The 22,276-nt window shown below is 41.7% G+C and overlaps 1 protein-coding gene across 1 annotated transcript in view; it reads left to right on the forward strand.

Moving 5' to 3' along the window:
- The window catches only part of LOC138683277 (BDNF/NT-3 growth factors receptor-like), a 217,751-nt gene that overhangs the window by 58,657 nt on the left and 136,818 nt on the right, over nt 1-22,276 (forward strand). The window contains exons 9-11 of the mRNA XM_069774874.1: nt 2,030-2,062; nt 14,380-14,480; nt 16,810-16,909. Of these exons, the coding sequence (XP_069630975.1) occupies nt 2,030-2,062; nt 14,380-14,480; nt 16,810-16,909 (234 nt within the window). The remainder of the gene's footprint in view (nt 1-2,029; nt 2,063-14,379; nt 14,481-16,809; nt 16,910-22,276) is intronic.

Consider the following 22,276-nt stretch of genomic DNA (forward strand, 5'->3'; position numbering starts at 1 on the left):
TCATGTAGTATCTTGTCATTGTATAATAATATGTTAGATATGCCTTAGAAGTAGCATCCTGCTGGTTTGGCATAATAACACGTGACTGTGTTGCACAAGTATTTTTTTGGGTTGAGTCTTTTGCTGCTGCTTTATTTTGAAAGTGTCATCTTTATAAAGAAAGAAGCAAACAAGCCAAATGTAGTTGAGGCAGTTTATAAAGATGAGTGAATAGGATATGTCTGTAATATTTTATTTGCACAACAACCCGTTCTAACAAGGACCAAAACAATGCTGTTCTTTGCGTTAAAAATAATTGCATGTAAACATGCAAAATTACTGTGGTAAACTTTCATGTTAAAATAGATTCAAACAATGTTTTGATGATGTTTTTAGGTAGGGAATACTACATAGAAATTTGGGGTTGGTCTAACTTCTTGATTTTTTCAACTTTATTTCAAGTGAAGTATTTAGTTATATAAAAGGTATTTGAATGGAATAGATGACTTCCTGGTTTATATGCCCCTAGCAGGAATTACAGGTTAAACCAATCTGATTATTTTATCCCATTTCCAGTAAACAGTAATAAAAATGTTGTAATTTAACTCAGGAGTAAAGGCCTAGGAAGTTGGGGTTTTTTTCAGATTATGAGAAGTAGGACTCATACAGAAGGTAAACTGGTTCTTTCATCAGCTGAATGTTTTATACTGGAAAAACTGAATCCATGAAGGTTTATGGACAAAAAAACCCTGGTCAGAACTTGTTTGAGGACAGATAGTATTACACGCTTATTTCATTTTTTTCTGCAGATTGACATGACCATTCTCATGGGGTCTCTTAATCCATATCTCTGGGTACTAGAATATCTTCAAATGCATTTAAAAATAAACCTAATTATCTGCTGCCATTTTGCAAATAGGTTGCAACTCTTATTTTGTATTTTCAGCACAGATTCTCATGCTGTTGAAAAAAGCAGAAACAATTGTGTTCTGGTCATACTTCACAGTGGCTTTATACCAGTGTAATGTCACTGGTATGGAATTACTGTATGGTACTATAAACAGAATTATTCCTTTTGAAGTTTGAGTCATCTTTAGAGGTTTTAACTATCTATTAATTTTATTACCAAACCAACAACAAAAAAGAGTAAATATACTACATAACGCATGCTATAAATATGTTATAGACTAGGATGAATGGGCATGTTGAAATATAACACAAGTATCTTTCAAAGCATGAATAAACTAATAGTATACTAACTTCAGTGTATGTTATACTCACATGTGTGCTTAGCCTTACATATGTGCAGTAATTGGAAAAAGCTGCAAACTGGAACTAGTAAAATTTAGAAAAGTATATACTAGACAGGTATCCACTTTGCTTGTGTAAAGGCTGGCTTCTCTAGTTTCTTTGCATATGGGAAATCTTATTCTTTCAATAAGAGTTCTGTCTGTGGATCAGGTGTGCAGCTGGCTTCTTGGGAGCATCCTCTAACAGCATCCTCTAGCCTTTAATTTACCACAGTGCTGCAGATCTAAACCAGTTTGCTCTCTCAGTGATTTAACTGCAAATTTTTTGACCAGGTAAAAGTCAGTTATTGTAACTCCCACTGAAGTCTGCTTCCACTTAACGTCAGGGAGAATTTTAACATTGACTTTCAACAAGAATAGTTACTGTTGCATTTATTCCAGATATACATTAGCAGCAGAGAGCAGAATTTTGCCCATTTGGTAAATATGCCTGCTTTTACTAGAGCAAATGCCCTGTGTATTATCTGTTTCACATGAAGCAAAGTGTTATCATTTGGGACAGCTCTAAAATAATTGTAAATTATAGTACAATATATTGATGTTGCTTTGCATTTGTGTAGGTACTGACCATTGCTATTGCAAATAACATGTAAGCTCTTAAAAAAAACCAAAACCCTAAGGAAACTCTTATTCTTCCAGCTTTTGCAATCTACAATCTATTTACAAAGGCTTTTTCTTTCTGTTTGTTTTTTTTTGTTTGTTTGTTTTTGTTTGTTTTTTTTTTTTTTCTCCATGCACAGGTAGTGGCCCAATTGTGGATCCAGACGTTTATGGTATATATTTGATTTTCTTTTTCTTTTCTTTTAAAGATAGAAATAAAGGAACTCAAACCACTAAAAGATTGAAGGTCAGGCTCAGTTAAACTGAAATGGCACATATTATAACACAATTCTAAAAGGCACTTTGTATCGTTGGCTCTTTTCCTGACATATTATTTAAGATAAATGAGGGCAATTTCTACTTACACTGCTGCTTTTGATTCAGATTAGCATAAATCCACTGCTACTGATAGTTACAATTGGTACTGTAGGGTTGTGACGGAAAAGGACTTAACTGCAAGGTTCAAGCAAACGAACTTCACTTGCAGGCTTAACTGCAAGGTTCAAGCAAGCGACTTGAACTTCACTCACAGACTTAATACGCCACTATTGCAGGTTTTACAGATACAATGGAGGAATGCACTATTGCAATTTTTCAAGGCAAGAGCAGTACATTATTACAACCACAAGCGATTCAGAGACAACCACAAACACATTTACAAACTTAAAGCATACACAATATTCACTTACCCCTCCAGGTAAGGGCTCTCAATCCCAGGGAAGATACCTCGACCGGCATCCAGATCAAGGGGGGGAAGGGTTTCCTTCGCAAGCCAACTGTATAGTTAGAGAAATGACTCCCCCCATTTCCAACCTGAATCTTAGAGTTTTTATCCCCTGACTTGTGGAATGGTGTGTATGACTATGCCTAAATGGATTATGTATATCTGAGTGGAGTTTCCCCTTATCTTTCCTTTGCTGGTCTGTGATTGTTTGAATACACAAGGTTGTCATTTGAAACTGAAGCTGAAACCCTCCAGGTTTTGGTTTTTTTTTTCACCTTGCTTCCTCAGCAACTGAATAGTGGTTGGATTGAGACTCAGGACATACTATCTGTTAAGGGATTTCAAGGCTCAGTGCAGGTTTTGGTTCTTTGAATGGTGCAGCCACTGCCCTGTTTACTTTAGGGTTTATCAGACAACCCAGGGCTAAGCTGTCTACACAGCTCCCCATGAGTCGTCTCTGCAGAGAGACAGGGCCTCAAGGCAATCCAAGGCTGGGTCACTTTTGTAACCCCCCATGAGTCGCCTGTGTGCACTAGACATGGTGAAACTCGTTTGTGAACTATGAGCCAGACAATCCACACAATCCACCCCGTGACCTGAGTCACAATTCAACCACATGCATGTCATCATTGACCGCTGTATTGGTATAAGTTTCGTCTCTGTGTTTTAGTAGAGTTAGGTATTCCTCAATTTCTGGGTGAGCCCTTACCTCAGAGTTAGATTTCACAATCATTCTTTTTATATAACTAACAGCAATGCATACTACAATAATAGAAATTATAATAACAATCAGTGTTTGTAACAATTAACAATCCATCCAGAAAATACCCATACTATCCTACCAAAAATATTTCCCAACCAAGTGTCCTTCATTTGGTCCTGCAGTTCATGAGTAACTTCGACTATCTTCTTCATCTTCTGGAGGTTTTCCCAAAGAGGTAGTGACACATTAGGAATTGTGACGCAACATTCTTCTTGTTCATGGTTTGCTTTCAAGTATCCGCACACCCCTTGTTCTTTGAGTAATATCATATCCAGTGCAAGTCGATTTTGAAGTGCAACTTTTGAGGCAGTCTGTACTTGTGTATCTAGCAATTCAAAATTGTCTTTAGTGAGGTCTGCCAAAGCTTCCACTTGTGCAGTTAAATTGGACAGCACAATTCTAGTTTTAAGGTGACCTATTCCTAGCCCAAAGAATCCTTTGGCCCATACTGCTAATTTCTGGGATACAGTCCAATCGGTGTTGTCTGTACTTCGTTTGGTACAGGGATGCCACAGTCCTTGAGAGATAAATTTCTCAGCGTAATAAGAAGGACATAATGATGGTACTCCCAAAGTACACTGCAGACCAAGATGTATAGGTCTTAACATATCTGTAATAGTCCCATCTGAGCATATCCACGTTAACTGACGTGGAGCATATATAGGTGAGTCATCACAATTACCCATGGTTCCAGGAATGTGACAGGAGGATTGCTCAGAATATTTTAAGTCTTTATAGCTTATGCTAGTATTACATCCCGTTGCTGGGGGGTATGGCCTGGTGTAATTTTGACACAAGCAGGCAGCACTGCTTAAATGCCGTAATGAAGGAATTAACCACAACCAACTATTTTCTAGATCCCCACCAGTGGTACAATTTATAATATTTGTACAATTCCACAGGGGTGTTTTTTTCACATTGGGTTGTGTTGAGAACCTTTGTCTAGACCGCCAGGGATAGCACTCCTTCCTGTCATCTTTTCTCTCCTCATGGGCTTGAGACCATAAACAAATAGCAGGTGGTCCTTCCATCACATTGAACCACATACATGAATTACCAGGTGTTGAAGGAAACTCAAAGCACCACTGGGTGTTTACCGGTTCCACATACCTCAGGACTAAGCGTTTTCCCCAATATGGTTCATCCCCATACCGTGTATCTGCCCAAGGGTGTTTGGAACATGGCTGTTGGGAGGACTGGGGCTGTTTGCCCCTACATCCTAAAGTCTTATTGTCCTGACAGAGTGGGGCATAGGAACAATTTAGGCTCCAAACGGAAGTTCGATTTAACATATTATTAAATGGCCACTTCCATTCTAATTCACCCCAAATGATAGACTTATTTTGATTCCAGAGCCAATCTAAATTCTTACCTATATCCACAGGGAGAGCTGTTATGGGGATCCCCTGAGTGGGGGTTATGTGGTAAAGGCAAACAGGTAGGTACCTGAGAAAAGTTAAGCATGCGAGCAAAACCTTGTATCATCTTATAGATCATATTGTCTGGTTCGGTATGTCAAAAGCCTGAGGCTGTCTATTCCATATCCTAGATTGTTTACTTATGCATATGGTTATTATAGGACTAACAACAATTATTACAAAAAACCTTACAATTACAGCCATAGTATAGCACTATTAAAACTTAGATTAACAAACCATTATCACTACCAAACAAACATATGAAAATCAAAAGATAAAACCCCTGATCCACGCTCCAGGTCTGTGTAGCTTGTCAATTCCTCTAAGGTACAGTTCACATCAGCTCGGATCGACATCTGTGAGGTCTCCACCCCGTGTCTTCCCAGTTGTCGCTCATCCTTCTTTAACTGGAACAGTCCTGTAATTTAAAGAGAAGAGAGCTGCTCGAACGTATACACGCTCGACGATAAATTGGTTAGAAACTTGGTATAATCTACCTGCTACTTATCCGATGTATGCAATTGGAGCTATCTTTTGCTTCCCATGCATACAGCCCCCTCGGGTTGGTCAGTATCAGGGGTACAACTCCAATTTGAGGTAACTTGACCATTACAGGTTGGCCAGAATGCAATTGTGTGGGGAATTTGCCAATTTCATGTGGTTTCTTGGAGATTAAATCTCCAGTATCAATTAGAAAATTTACAGGTATTCATCTGGGGCCAGTGACTAAAATAATATATGGATCAATATGCTGGTTAGGCCATTCTAAGCTGGATATTACACGAGTGGATCAGCCTGAAATTCCCCCCATGTTAAAACAGGCTGTTGTTGCTGGTTGGGGTTGCAAGTATTATGATCAATTGCCCATATAATTTTTTCTTTCAGGTTTTGCATGTAAATTTTCAAGACGTCAGGGAGACCTCTAATTAATGGTTTAAGGTGGACCGGATCAACTGGAGCAGCAAGGGGAATACCCTGCTCCCCACGCTTGTACATAGCTTGTATACAGGCAGTCTTTTGCACTGATTCAGCCAGCCTAGATAATCCAGCCGTTTTAATAGTCAGAGGTTCACCTCGTTCTCTAGAATCTAGTCCCCCTGCCCAATAGGCAACTCTGAGCGTCAAGGGTTGATTCCCCACAGGACCCTGATCAAGGAACACACCAGGACCCCAATATCCCCTAGCTTCCTCCTTGCTCAACAAGACTCGATCCCCTCCATTCAATGACACATGCCATAAATATTCAGTTTCACTTTCCCCCGGCTTGCGTGAAAATTTCTCTTGCATTTGTGCGAGCTCAGGTCCAGACCACGGGGTGGTTCGGGTTGTAGTTAAATTTCGATTGTTCCTGGCCCTCGACTGTACCTCCGTTTTAATGAGGGGTTGAATTTCAATGTTACTTGTCCCATCAGATTCATCATCTGGGTCACCCCAGATATCCCCGTCCCAAGTGTCAGGATCGGCACACATAACTAGATTCCTGACTTGGGCGGGAGAGAGAGTTGGAGCACTTGATAACAACAATTTTAATTTTTCTAGTAATTTTCTGTTGTTCTCCCTTTCAGAATTTAATTCATCTTTCAAAAACACATTTTCAACCTCTAATTCTCCATTATGAACACTCAAGGCCGCACTTATCTTTCATTCTGCATCTAAAGCAGTTTTGGTCACTTCAACTTCAGTTTCTAATGCCCTGAATTTTGTAGCTTCAGTGAGATCAGCTGCACCCGTTATTTTTGCCGTCTCAGATTTCAGTGCCTCCTCCTGTGCACAAGTTAGATATGCTCCAAAAATAGTGCACAGGATACCTTTACCTTTCCCATTTTTCTTTTTCTTTTGTTCCTTCCTACACTGCTCTACCCATGCCACCACTTTCTCTTTACTCCTCCATAACTTCTTTGCCTTCTCCTTGTCTGCAGGAGAAGGTTTACAACCATGTTTCTGCAATAGTTCCTCCATTGTATCCTGCCGACTACGCCAAATTAATGTGACGGAAAAGGACTTAACTGCAAGGTTCAAGCAAACGAACTTCACTTGCAGGCTTAACTGCAAGGTTCAAGCAAGCGACTTGAACTTCACTCACAGACTTAATACGCCACTATTGCAGGTTTTACAGATACAATGGAGGAATGCACTATTGCAATTTTTCAAGGCAAGAGCAGTACATTATTACAACCACAAGCGATTCAGAGACAACCACAAACACATTTACAAACTTAAAGCATACACAATATTCACTTACCCCTCCAGGTAAGGGCTCTCAATCCCAGGGAAGATACCTCGACCGGCATCCAGATCAAGGCAGGGAAGGGTCTCCTTCACAAGCCAACTGTATTGTTGGAGAAGTGACTCCGCATTTCCAACCTGAATCTTAGAGTTTTTATCCCCTGACTTGTGGAATGGTGTGTATGACTATGTCTGAGTGGATTATGTATATCTGAGTGGAGTTTCCCCTTATCTTTCTTTCCTTTGCTGGTCTGTGATTGTTTGAATACACAAGGCTGTCATTTGAAACTGAAGCTGAAACCCTCCAGGTTTTGGTTTTTTTTTTTCACCTTGCTTCCTCAGCAACTGAATAGTGGTTGGATTGAGACTCGGGACATACTATCTGTTAAGGGATTTCAAGGCTCAGTGCAGGTTTTGGTTCTTTGAATGGTGCAGCCACTGCCCTGTTTACTTTAGGGTTTATCAGACAACCCAGGGCTAAGCTGTCTACACAGCTCCCCATGAGTCATCTCTGCAGAGAGACAGGGCCTCAAGGCAACCCAAGGCTGGGTCACTTTTGTAACCCCCCATGAGTCGCCTGTGTGCACTAGACATGGTGAAACTCGTTTGTGAACTATGAGCCGGACAATCCACACAAGGGTGACAACTGTCTGATGTAGCATAGAGGCATGAGTTTTTTTGTAAACCTTCCAGAGGCATTTCTTGGAGGAAAGAGAGTTCATGATTTCTTCTTATATAACTTATTTTTTCAGGGATGCTTCCATACTTGTTTTGCCTCCAAAAATGTACCCCTAAATTCCCCTTAAAAATGAGTTTGGCACAAGTGAGTTTTCCTGTTGTGGTGGGTTGACCCTGGCTGGATGCCAGGTGCCCACCAAGCTAGTCTATCATGCCCCCTCCTCAACTGGACAGGGGAGAGAAAATATAACGAAAGGCTCATAGGTCAGGATAAGGACAGGGAGAGATCATTCACTAATTACTGTCTCGGGCAAAACAGACTCAACTTGGGGAAAGTAGTTTAATTTATTACCAATCAAATCAGAATTGGATAATGAGAAATAAAAATCAAATCTTAAAACACCTTCCCCCCATCCCTCCCTTCTTCTTGGGCTTAAATTTACTCCTGACTTCTCTACCTCCTCTCCGCTGAGCGGCACAGGGGGACAAGGAATGGGGGTTGGGGTCAGTTCATCACATGTTGTCTCTGCTGCTTCATCCTCTTCAGGGGCAGGACTCATCACACTCTTCCCCTGCTCCAGCGTGGGGCCCTTCCCATGGGAGACAGTCCTCCACGAACTTCTCCAACGTGAGTTGTTCCCACAGGGTACTGTCCTTCACAAACTGCTCCAGCATGGGTCCTTTCTATGGTGTGCAGTCTTTCAGGAACAGACTGCTCCAGCGTGGGGCCCCATGGGGTCACAAGTCCTGCCAGAAAACCTGCTCCAGTGTGGGCTCCTCTCTCCATGGGTCCACAAGTCCTGCCAGAAAACCTGCTCCAGTGTGGGCTCCTCTCTCCATGGGTCCACAGGTCCTGCCAGGAGCCTGCTCCAGCATGGGCTTCCCACGGGGTCACAACCTCCTTTGGGAGCATCCACCTGCTCTGGTGTGGGGTCCTCCATAGGCTGCAGGTGGATATCTGCTCCATTGTTAACTTCCATGGGCCACAGGGGGCAACCTGCCTCACCATGGTCTTCCCCACAGGCTGCAAGGGAATCTCTGCTCTGGCACCTGGAGTACCTCCTCCCCCTCCTTCTTCACTGACCTTGGTGTCTGCAGGGCTTTCTCTTACATAGTCTCACTCCTCTTTCCCACTGAAGTTGCTGTTTTGGGTTTTTTTTCCCCTCTTCTTAAATATGTTATCACAGAGGCGCTACTGCCGTCACTGATAGGCTTGGCCTTGGCCAGCAGTGGGTCCATCTTGGAGCCAGCTGGCATTGGCTCTATCGGACATAGGGGAAGCTTCTAGCAGCTTCTCACAGAAGCCACTCCTGTAGCCCTTCCCATTATCAAAATCTTGCCACCCAAACCCAATACACCTGTAGGTAATTTTTCTCTGTCCTCTCATTTGTACCTTTCTTTATTCTCTCTTGCATAAGCAGAACATCAACTCAGTGATATCTGAGAGAAAATTTGATGACACATTGTTCAAGTTATTTTTTAGTTAGGCAAAATATTTTAGGCTATACCTATTGAAAGCCAACGTGCATTATAATAGAAGCTGCAAACTGAAATATAACTAGCTAGTTTTGCATAATAATTCTGCTATACTTCTGCTGAGCTTGAAAGTACATCCTAACCAACGCATCCAAAACACCCTCTAGCTTCCAGCAGAAGCTGGATCCTGTTTGGAGTACTTTTATTTGGACAAAATGACCCATGAATCAAGTTTCCTTAAGCTGATTTAAATGTTATTACTCTGATTCCATGTCCTTAAACTTTAGCAAATGCGCATTTGAAGCATCAATTTGGGTTTAAGTGCTTAGAAATACTAAAGCATAGCTTCCTCTCCCTCTCTAATTTTTTTTTTTTTTTGAGGGGGAGGAAGAGGTGATGGTTTGCACAGTTTCCTACATGTGTTGTGTTATATATGTTGTATACATGAAGATTTTGAAGCTGAGCTGTTTATCAAGGTCCTGATGCATGTGTATGAGTACTGTAATTCAGTTGACTGGTAGATTCAGTTAAAATGTGTGCTTTTGAGTTGTGCAAGTGAATCACAGCCTGCAAGATCTAGTTCTGATGAAAACAATATTCCATTTTATTTCTGGCTTTTCTTTCTACTTTTTGAAATTGCTGCCTTTGATCTTTGTTTCAGTGACTTTTTGTGCAACACTTTGTAGTCCGGAGTGTTTCCTTAATTATTCCAAATTCACAAGTCCAGTTGGTGAGATGAATAAATAAGGCTAAAAAGTCTAGAAACTGTTATACTTCTTGGGAAAACCACTGCATGATTGATTGTGGAACTACCCAGGAATCAGCTCCTCCTGGAGACTGAGCATTTTTCATGACTTCTTTTCAGACCCTTCAATCTGTATGCTAATCTGTTTACCCCCAGTTTAGATTATGTTGGAAGCAAGATTTAAAGGTCTCCTTCCCTACCTCCCTCCTTCCTGCTGTTCTCCCCTTCAAAACATATTTTTCAGACTCCTATGCTAATCATGCTGCAAATTTGCACTGTGTAAAGGGTAAAGGCAACTGCAGAGGGTTTGATCCTGCAGCATGCTACGCAATATCTATATGTTTGTAAGTGGCTTGGGTCCTGGTAAAGTCAGGGTGCTTGGGTGGTGCCCTAGTGCTTTAACAGCCTCACGGGAGTTGCAAGGTATTTCTCTATAAGTGTCAGGGCACTGCAGTGCCGGTGGCTTTGTGGGGGCCAGGTGCCAAGGGTATCTTCAGGCTGGCAGGGCAGGGGTCTTGCCAGCCGTGGCCTCTCCCACTGCCCCCAATGAGGGAGCAGGGCAGGCTGTGGGGGCAGCCCCCAGCCAAGGGCATCAGGCACTTCTGTGGGGAATGGGGCTCAGCTGTGGCCAGGATGGGGCTGTCAGCCCATGAGTGGAGGTCAGGATCAGGACCAGTGAGGGTAACCAGGATCAGATACAGCCCCAGGATGGCAGGGCAGGGCCGGGCCATGTGGATGGGGACAGGCTGAGGTCAGGCCAAGATGTGAGCCTAAATGTTGGGCCTGGCTCAGCAGGACACATGACAAGGCAGGGCAGGGCTGTGGCAGAGCTAGAGACAAACACTCCTATGGTGTCACCAGTGTGGGGATTGATGGCCCTGGACTGACCTGAAATGAGGCTCCTGAGCCCATGGGCAGGAGTGGGGGAGGCCCCAGGGGAGGCTGGGCAGGGCCAATAAGGGTTGTTAGTACTCTCAGGGCCCTGACAATGGACTAAACCTTCACAGAAGAGGTGGGTGTTTCTCCCCACCTGAATATATGCAGGAAGAAGATGGAATGTGACTAGGCAAAAATAAATTGGAACAGGGTATGAAGGGTGGCCTTTCACTTCAAAGGAGCCAAAACAGACTAGAGAGACTAATCATGAGATTTCAACCAAATAGGAAAAATTCCAGACAAAGAAAGCACCTATGTGCCCCTGAGAAAAGGTTTGTGACAGATTTTCACAGCTGCTATTGGGTGGAACTTGGTCTCTGCAGTGCCTGTGCACTGCATGAGTTCCTTTAACCAGCAGGATGTAGGATGTTCATGGCCCTCATTGCTGTGCCTTGTGTGGGTAAGCAGAGCTTGGCTGCATGGGGACAGGGGACTCTAGCCTTGAGTACCCTTCTGCATAGAGCAAAGCCCTTTGTATTGGGATTTGGTCTGTCCCTTGGGATTTGACCTTCAGTGCTCTGTGCTTCATATGAGGTTATTTCCAAATGTTTTCTATTAAATATTTTAAGAATACTATGGGAAACAGAAGAACTGACGAGCTCACAAAACTATGCATGATGTTATGTTTGTTGGGGGAATTTTATCCACATTGTACTGCATATGCTTGAAGCACAGAGCAATCAGTCCCTAATAACTAATCCCCACAGAATCCTGTAGAAAAAGCAAATAAGAGATATCACAGTTTTGTATGAGAGGTAACTGAGAAAGAAAAATAAAGTGACTTGCCCAGGGTTGAGCAGGAAATCAAATGCAAAGATGGCTTCTTTGGCCCCTAGTTCATGTTTTAATGCCATGCTGCTTTTTCCAATGTGGTCATGAAAATGAGGGAGACAATATGCCCCATAAAACTGAACTCCCAGAGATATTTTGCAGAATGACTCCCTGGTACTTATGACAGTGCTCTTGTCTGGATCCCAGCTGCTTTACACCTTGTTTATAAAACAGCTGCAAAATGCTCCCATGTGTTAGTTATGATTTACCTCAGTTGGTGTAGGAATATATGACTGCATAAGTTACTAGACACCAGAGAATCTAGCCCTGAAACAATACAAGTCCCACATAGCATGAGTCAAGAGGCATGACCCTGTCTGTATCAGAATGCTACATGCCTAATCAGATTTTCATAATAAAATGAACAAGAATTCATTTAATTCAGAATTGCCTGGGTTTGGCTGGATAACTGTTGTGCATGTTTTCCTTGCCTGACTCACCCATTTCAAGAGGCTTTGAAAATTTGGCAGTAATTCAAATGTAAATGGTTCACAGTTATACAGTGGGAAATGGCAATGCAACACTGATGTACTGAAGTGGCCTACTTTATCCCTTGCCCTTTTTAATAATACTGCATTCAGAGGATTCATAGACCCAGACCTGAAATACTTTGCATAGTTCTAATTAGTCCTTCAGGGTATGATTTCCAGTATCACAGTATAGAAATGAACATAAACAGAACTGCAAATAGCTCCAGCTTTTGCCCCCCACTATTTACAGGTAAAATTAAGAGCAAAGAAATTCCCTCTTAAAAGTTTGTGTTATGGAGACAGAACAGTGAAGGCTCTTAATGTTTGTTTTCTATGTTGTTGCTATTATAAAGCTACTGTAATTAAAGGGTTGGTCAAAACTACCTTAGTGAAGACATTACCAGAAAATTGTAAATGAAGCCCAATCTTATAGCTTGAGATACTTGTTATAAACTGGGTTCTTCACTGATCAAGAGTCTAGGTGCTGCCTGCAGATGAATAAAACTGAAATCTCCCTCTCTGCTGTAGCAAAACTTGTATTCACAGTAGCGGATGGTCTGCACAGAACCTTGTCTCAATGTCCAGGCTCTTTGTCCAAGTGGGGAATTCAGGTAGGTTTTATTTTGCTTGGAGTGAGGATTGCTGCTCTTCTGCCTTTCACTACTATTTTAACCTTGCTGCATAGGAAGCTATAGACATAGGGATGCAATGCTGAGTTGGAGAATGTAAATGATAAAAGGCCAGGAAATTAAATTTGGTTTCTCTTGAAAGCTCTGTAGACTAAATATGTATTTTGGCTTGAAAAAAAATCCTATCCTTCAGCATGTATGGTATAGAGCCAGAATAGACTTTGTGAATTGATTAGACAACCTGACTGGACCAACTGTAGCACTGGTGGCAGAGGTAACTGTATTGGTTCATATACCAAAAAAGCATGCAGCCTGCTGAGTGCTTTGCAGAAAGAAAGTGTGTTTCCGCATGCATGAACATCAAAAGGATGGTGCAGCTTGTTGCTAGTATTGCCGGCTGAGGTCTCCAAAACAGCTTTGGGAGCTAAAGAAGATAAAGGCCCTCCCTCCCCTTGCCTGGTAGCAGCTCTGAGGTTGGAAGAGTTCCTGCCTCTGTGGTTTGTGAGCTATGCCTCTGAATTTTGCTTTTTCATATTCACAGTTACAATTTCATCTGTAGACTTATGGCACTGATTTTATTCAAAATATATAAAGAAATACACAATTAATTGCAAATTTAAATTAGAGTGATAGAGGTGCATTTACAATAAATGCACTTATTGCTCTTGTTTGGTTTATTTCATCTGCACACATTACAGTCATACAATTGAAACATGTATATTTCCAGATGCAATCATAAATAATTTTTTTTTATTTTAATGCATGTATCTCTAAGTTCATACATGTACTATTTAATTCTTGTTATTGTATTTGAATAATTTTGACAAAATCATGGACTGTATATATCTGTGTTTCATTATTAAATAAATATAAATAATTAAACCATATTCATTCTTTTGATGGAATTGTCCTGGATTCACCCCAGCAGACCTATGAGTAGCATTGTTTTGATAAATCAAATTTCTTCAGACCATCTCAGGCACTTAACTTTTTTAAAGTTTACCTGTATGACAATTTAGCATGTTAGACTGTAACTTCTATGCACACAACAGCATTTTTCATTATTTTTTTAACCTAAGAAAACCAGCTATTTTGCATTTGATAGCAATAAACTAGCTAAAAGGTCATCTGCCAAGTTCTTCGCAGACAAACAAAAAGTCCTCAAGCTAATTTCTAAGAAGTCAGTCCTATATTTGGCTGAATACAAGGCTATAGGAGTTCATTGTAGAGGGCAGTCTTCAATTTTTAATGGGAAGTCAGAAGCACATAAAAATATCTTTATGGATGGAGTTCTTATATTTCTATTAGAAAAACTAGAGTTAAATATATTATCATTTAGATTCCTTCTCTATAAAGCTGAACAGAGAAGCAGCTTCTTTTTTCAAGTCTGTCAGTCACAACGCATTTGTTCAAAATTATGTCACAAGGATCCCCCCAAATGTATCAGGTACAATAGAAATAATGTATAATTTTCAAATTGCTCAGAATTCTGATGTGTTACTATTATGGTATTACAAAGCTGAAATAATAAACTCAACCCTTTCCCCTCCAAGGTTATGAAATTATAAAAGCACCCTTTTTTTCCTTTCCTAAGAGTATGAAACCACACCTAATGACCTTGGAGACACCGCGAATAATAGTAATCGAATCACTTCTGCAGATGTTTCCAACAAAGAGAATGAAGATAATATCACTGTAAGTATATACGTTGTTTCCTGATCTGTAATCTTGGCAGATTTTTTTTTGACTATACAACTAATGAAACTGTGAAGATTGTAATGGGACCCTAAGCTACCAGAACACCAGAGCTATTACTATGTGGTGATCAAAATCAAGAGGAAAAAAATCAATGCACTCCCCCCCTTCCCTCACTCCATTTTTTGAGAGTGGATCACTTTTCATTCCAAGTAAAGTTGATAATTTGTTTCATGCTTTTCTGAACAACTAACTAATTTGTTAGCCCAAGACTTTGCTTCTAATTTTAGCCAAGGAGAGCAACTCTTTTTTTACAAAATAACAACATTCAGGGTAACTTAAAGACTGCTGCTTTAATTCCAGTCCCAAAGTCAGCTGTTCCTTACAAAGAGGACATGGTGTAATGAGCTTTCAAATTCTAACTATGTTTTTAATGTGTGATTTAATGTAGCTTTTTGATAAGATAATTTGTAGTGGTTCTTAGTACAGGCAGCTGAATTGGTGGGTCTACTCCTTTGATGCCTCACCTATCATGATATTGGAAACTGAATGTTAAATGTCATGAATTGTTGGAAACTGGTAGCAGGCAGCCGGTCTGGTTAGTAGTGCTGCCTCCCTGCTGCAGGCATTGATGACTCTGCAAGGCGGCAGGCAGTGGAGAATGTGTGCATTTGTGGTAGATTATGAGTTGGGAAAGAATGGAAAATGAGGCTATGAAGGCTAGGTATTGTCTCAATACATTTGAAAGTGATAAGGGAGGAATCTGTTTTGTGCAGATGGGAGAAAGCCTTCCCAGTGGCTCTCTCCAGCACCAGTGGTTGGGGAGTGAAAAGTTATAAGAATAAGGGCAGTGAGAAGGGTTCCTAAAACTTCAATTTTGTTCTGTTTCCACCCGTTAAGTGCAGTGGGGGCATTAACTTTGACAACCTCCAGTCCCTCACATTGACAGTGGTTACTTCATGGAGATATACTTTGCTAAAAAATCAGGAAGGTCCCAGACAGTCATCTTTTCTGATAACAGAATCACAGAATAGCTGAGACTGGAAGACACCTCTGGACATCATCTAGTCCAACCCCCCTGCTCAAAGCAGAATCAGCTACAGCAGGTTGTCCAGGACTGTATCCAGTCAGGTTTTGAATATCTCCAGGGATGGAGACTCCACCTTTCTGGGCAACCTGTGCTGGTGTTTGACCACCCCCACAGTAAAAAAGTGTTTTCTTATGTGCTTTTCTTACGTGTTTTCTTAATACATGCCACTCTGCTGGAAGGGAAAGGGGTGATGTGCATTCCCTCCCACCTGCCTTGAATGTGTGGGATGTTGAGAAAGTGGTTCTCGGAAGTGTCTGAGTCTCTATTCTCTTCAGGATAGAGGAAACCTCAGCGAGTGACTTATTCCTGTACTCTTTGATCTGAGTGCAAATGTTTCCTATTTGAAATGAATCTCTACCTAAATCATAGAATGGTTTGGATTGGAAGGGGCCTTTAAAGATGATCTAGTTCCAACCACCCTGCCATGGGCAGGGACATCTTTCAATAGACCAGGTTGCTCAGAGCCCCGTCCAACCTGACCTTGAACATTTCCAATGATGGGGCATCCACAACTTCTCTGGGCAACCTCATCCAGTGTCTCACCACCCTCATCATAAAAAATTTCTTCCTAATATGTAATCTAAACCTACCCTCTTTCAGTTTAAAACTGTTGCCCCTTGTCCTGTCACTGCAGGCCCTAGTAAAAAGTCTCTCTCCATCTTTCTTAGAAGCCCCCTTTAAGTATTGAAAGGCTGCAATAAGGTCTCCCCAGAGTCTTCTCTTCTCCAGGCCAAACAACCCCAACTCTCTCAGCCTTTCCTCATGGGAGAGGTGTTCCACCCCTTTGATCATTTTTGTGGCCCTCCTCTGGACTCGCTCTAACAGGTCCATGTCTTTCCTGTGCTGAGGACTCCAAAGCTGGATGCAGTGCTCCAGGTGGGCTCTCACAAGAGCGGAGCAGAGGGGGAGAATCACCTCCCTTGACCTGCTGGTCACACTGCTTTTGATGCAGCCCAGGATATGATTGGCTTTTGGGGCTGCGAGCGCACATTGCCAGCTCATGTCCATTTTTTCGTCCACCAGTACCCTCAAGTCCTTCTCTGCAGGGCTGCTCTCAGTCTATTCATCCTCCAGTCTGTACTGATATTGGGGATTGCCCTGACCCAGGTGCAGGACCTTGCACTTTGGCCTTGTTAAAATTCATCAGGTTGGGTTAATGGGTAAATCTGAATGTATGCTGAATATGTTTGAAGATGGTTAATGAGAAAATATCAGATCTGTTTGTATCCTCTTTTTTAGGTGTATATTATGGTGGGAAGTGCAGCACTGGTGTGCACTGGCTTAGTAATAATGCTCATTATTCTGAAGTTTGGAAGACACTCTAAGTTTGGGATGAAAGGTATGCAGGGTCATTTTTTATATCTCCTGTAATTTTTGTGGGTTGTGCAAGCTTATACCATAGGTATCTGCACCAAGAACAGTCAAGATTAACTAGATAAAGTGCCATCACATTTTGTGTTTAATTTATTCATCAGGCAAGTAAGAGCAGAGACAGATGTAGATAGGAATATATAATTTTGGTTTGAATGTTCTACTTCTCTGTTTTTTCTTATCACAAATCCCATTTCTTTCTCTTCAACTGCACAGCTCTATGGGACGCTTCCTGGAATAAAATATCACTTGAGTCACTGTAGGGAAGTAGAAGATAAGAAATTAACTTTATTCTGATAAGAGTTTGGTTACAAATATTTGGCAACAATCTATGCTATATGCAAGACATACTTCAAACAATACTATAAATGCTGCCTTGAGGTGATAGATTGTATTGAGTCTAGCTGGGATGGAGTTAACTTTCCCCACAGCAGCCCTCATAGTGCTGTGCTTTGTATTTGTAGCTGGAAAGGTGTTGCTAACACACCAATGTTTTGGCTACTGCTGAGCAGTGCTCCACAGCATCAAGGCTGTCTCTCCAACCCTCACCCACCCAAAGGCTAGTAGGCTAGAGGTGGGCAAGAGGTTGGGAGGGGACATAGCCAGGACAGCTGACCCAAACTGGCTAAAGGGATATTCCATACCATATGATGTCATGCTCAGCAATAAAAGCCAAGAGAAAGGAGGAGGAAGGACCAGCAGAGATGAAGTGTTATGAACTGGCCACAACTCCCATTCTCCATCCCCCTGTGCTGCTCAGGGGCTGGGGAGGGCATAGAAGACTCTTGAGTGAAGTTGAGCCTGGGAAGAAAGGGGGCTGGGTGGAAGTTGTTTTTAGTTTTGTTTTTATTTCTCACTATACTATTCTGTTATTAATTGGCAATAAATTAAATTTATCTTCCCCAAGTTGAGTTGATAGAGCGGCTTGGTGGGCACCTGGCAGCCAGCCAACGTTAACCCACCACAGTTTGTTCTGCAGCTGGAGGAATTCAAGGTAGGGCCAGTAATTGGGAGAGGCAGTGGGCAAAACATGGACTGGACATTGCCCGAGAGTGGAATTTTTATTGTAATTCTGGTGACGGGACGAGGAGTGGAGTGCATGTAAATTGTCCACTTTTGTTGGTGCTGCGATGATGTTCTTCTGATTTTGGTGTGGGAAATTCTTTTGTTGATGTAAGTGAAGTTTGTGAAGATTGTGTGATAATGTATACTTTAATGATAATTTTTAAATATGTGTTTCACAGAAGCCATCCCTGCAGCCTCCTCCACTACCAAAACTTTGCCCTTTAAACCCAATACATAAATTCAATGGCAAGAGGGGAATGTGCATTTGCAGTGCATCCTGTCACACTGGTGCTTTCTCACAGATACATTTTCTTGAGGTTGTGTGTGTGTTTTGGGAAATGGCAGCTGGAAAGAGTGGCAAGTGCTTAAGTCCCTGTGGAAGGGGAACTGTTAGCTGTTTATTTATTTATTTATTTAATTTACAGCCAGATGGAGGTATAGGTAACACAGAGGTACCTGTAACAACTCCAGTGTGGTATTATTGTACTGATCTCATTAGTCTGTGTCTAGAGATGTTGGAGGAATTTGTATTTAATAAACCAACAGCCTCCCCCCCCAACCCAAAAGAAAAAAAGCTCCCCCCTTGTTATCTTGTTGAGAGGCCCAGAAGGTGCTTTTCTGTGTGCTAAAGGAGATGAGCTTTTGATCTTAAGATGTGTAGTTGAGGATCTATGGAGACAGTGGTAAGTTATTTTTGGTAGGTTCCTGTTAACCTTATGTCCTTCCTCTTACTCGTGCTTATGATATAGTACCACAGAAGTTTTTTCCCCATAGTTGTATATTTTGATGATTCTGACTTGTTCTTGACAGTGCTCTTTTCAGAGATATCTACTGTATATTTGGTATTTGTATATTCTGTGTAGAAGAGAGTTCCCAGAACAGATGAGATTTGAACAGAGTAGAAATGTAGATAGTAGATTGTACAGATTAGCTCACTAGGATGGTAACCTCCTTTTCTCTCACCTCCTTCTGATATGACACAGTCTCTGGTCTTTGGGATAGCATTAAAAGAGGACAGGCATTGTGAAATGTCCTGAAAAACAACATGGAGCCTGTGGGATAGAGCTGGAGAGATTTGGCCAAAAACTAGAAGAAACTGTCTAGAACTGAACAGCAGCTCAGTGGAAATTTTCTTTGTGGCTGAAGCTTTCTGAATTGCATTTAAAGACCTGAAGGAAATGAAGCTAAATGAGAGCAATGTTAGGAACTGTCTGATATTTGAGCTTTAAAGCTGACTGCTTGTTAGGTTCAAAATTTGTGTTACAGATTTCAAGATAGCGTTGTTAGAAGAACTAGGAAGTAAACTCTATCCTGAGAGAGAATGAACAAAACTGTATTTTGCATAGTAACATAGTAAGTTACCTTCTGGGTAGCTCCTTACATGGTGGTTGTTTTTCAGTATCTTCAATTAGAACTTCTCTCACAAAAATAATGGTCTTGCATTATCAGTAAGTTTGACTTCAGTAGTTTTCTGTTGCAGAATTGGCCATCTAGATCATATTTGAGTAAGGATGCATTTTTGGGGGAATAACTAGCTGAAATTATGAAAAGGCAGCAACTGCATCTATGGAGTTTATTTTTTCCTGTTAATTTGACCAGTGATGGTTAGCAAAAGCAGTAAAATGACTTCATTGTTCGGGTACAGTCCTTCAAAAACTTATCACTGGCATGGTATGTGTGGTAATGCTGAAATGTCACTGTGACCTACAAATAACCCCTGAATGTTTCATTAGGAAGGAATGATGATTGGTTGTCCCTGAAATGAACCTCAAACTTGTCCAAAGTTTACAGTCATGCATGAGCTTTGCAGTATGGGTCTATCTATAATCTATCTATAATCCAAAGTCCCAGAAACACTTTCGCAATTTATCATCATCAGTATTATTTAATTTATTTTAAAGCAATATTTAAAGACCTGAGATTAGAACACCATATTGTTATGTAATACTCAGACTGATAATAAAAGAATGTCTGCTCTGAAGAGCTGGCAACATAAGCATATAATGAGAAATAATGAATGAAGATAAACAACCCGGGATATTTGAGCATGAGAAAAATAAGGCAAAGGTGAAGAGAAATTTTTACAGTCAGTATTGGTCAGTATAATACATTTAAAATGTGTATCTTGGAAATTCTGGATAAAAATATCAAACCAGCTACCTGTGAACTCTATGAGTGGTTTTCCATGGAGTTCAGTGAGAGTAAAACTAGCCTCAACTTAGCATACAGACATCATTTTATAGTTGGTGCAGCTTAGTATATGCTCTTAGTAGGGAAGTGGGAGGGAATAAAATATCTAAAATGCCATGGAAAATATTTATAAAACAAGGTAAATCAAATCTTCCTCAAAACGTGAATGAATATTTTGCATTCATGAGAAGGAACTTCCTGAGTTACATAGGGTAGAGATGCACAAAAGGCTGTGCTTCATTTTTCTGTTATCTTGTGAAAACACAATATTATCACATCAAACACCCTGTCATTAAACATTCCCCCACCCTTCCTCAAACAATAGTTTAGAAAAAAACAAAGTAGTCGCTTGATAACTGGAGCAGTAAAACTGGCACTCAATGGTATTTTTCATGTTACTGTGTACTAAGAGGGGAAAATTTTCATTCTGTGCTTAAAGAGCTTGAGCATGGTTGGAGTTCAGACCTGAAAGTAACTAGTCTCCCCAGAAAGAGATGTGGAGCAGGTAGTTGTGGTCTGAACTATGCTGTATCAGAGTTGGCCATACCTGGAAGCACTTGCACTGCAGCTGAACAGCTACAGAGACTGCCACAGAGCTCACATACCCCCATTGTCTTCTTTCCATGACTGTACCTGAGCAGAAAAGAGTCCAATTTACACAACAGGGAGTGCCTGGTGTTCTGGGGGCTTCCAGTACATTTGCTGTATATATGCATCAATCTTATTGAGATGTGTTGAAGAGTTGTGTAAAAATAACTTACCCTCTCTTTTGGCTTCTTTCTTCATTTTGTATATCTGAGGGGACAGCTTGGGATATGTTCATTTCACACTGTTACCTTTCGAAATTACAGTAGTATAGTGCTTTTGCAGATAAAGAAGACAAGCAAATCAGTTCACCAGTTCACCACCAGTAACAAAAATAAAACATTTTGTTTGTGATATCCTGGATTATGGCTGAAGTTGGGTTGCACCATGCATGGCAATTCTTGTCCAATTTTGCAAAAGCACCCATTAGTAGGTTTTTATCAAGAGCTTCCTTTAATGCATCTGAAAATGCCTTTGTTTTCATAGTATATACATTCTCATAGCATTACACTCCTTGGATCTGGACATTTGGAAAAGAAGATAAAAAGGATTTTGTTTTGCAAGTTCTATGGTAATTCTTTTTTCTGAATGAACAAGAAATGCTGTTGTGGTGGGTTGACCTGGCTGGATGCCAGGTGCTCACCAAAACCGTTCTATCACTCCCCCCTCCTCAGCTGGACAGGGGAGAGAAAATATAACAAAGGGCTTGTGGGTCGAGATAAGGACAGGGAGAGATCACTCAACCAATTACCGTCACAGGCAAAACAGACTCAACTTGGGGAAAATTAACTTAATTTATTGCCAATCAACCAGAGTAGGGTAATGAGAAATAAAACCAAATCTCAAAACACCTTCCCTCCACCCCTCCCTTCTTCCCAGGCACAACTTCAATCCCAGATTCTCTACCTACCCCCCCCCCCCAGCAGCGCAGGGGGACGGGGATGGGGGGTTACAATCAGTTCATCACACATTGTCTCTGCCGCTTCATCCTCTTCAGGGGGAGGACTCATCACACTCTTCCCCTGCTCCAGTGTGGGGTCCCTCCCACAGGAGACAGTCCTCCATGAACTTCTCCAACGTGGGTCCTTCCCACGGGCTGCAGTTCTTCACGAACTGCTCCAGCATGGGTCCTTTCCACGGGCTGCAGTCCTTCAGGAGCACACTGCTCCAGCGTGGGTCCCCCATGGGGTCACAAGTCCTGCCAGAAAACCTGCTCCTTGGGCTCCTCTCTCCACGGGTCCACAGGTCCTGCCAGGAGCCTGCTCCAGCGCAGGCTTCCCATGGGGTCACAGCCTCCTTCGGGCACCCACCTGCTCCAGCGTGGGGTCCTCCACAGGCTGCAGATGGATATCTGCTCCACCGTGGACCTCCATGGGCTGCAGGGGGACAGCCTGCCTCACCATGGTCTTCACCACGGGCTGCAGGGGAATCTCTGCTCCGGCGCCTGGAGCACCTCCTCCCACTCCTTCACTGACCTTGGTGTCTGCAGGGTTGT

This window comes from Haliaeetus albicilla, chromosome W, assembly GCF_947461875.1.
Source record: "Haliaeetus albicilla chromosome W, bHalAlb1.1, whole genome shotgun sequence".
Classification (NCBI taxonomy): Eukaryota; Metazoa; Chordata; class Aves; order Accipitriformes; family Accipitridae; genus Haliaeetus; species Haliaeetus albicilla.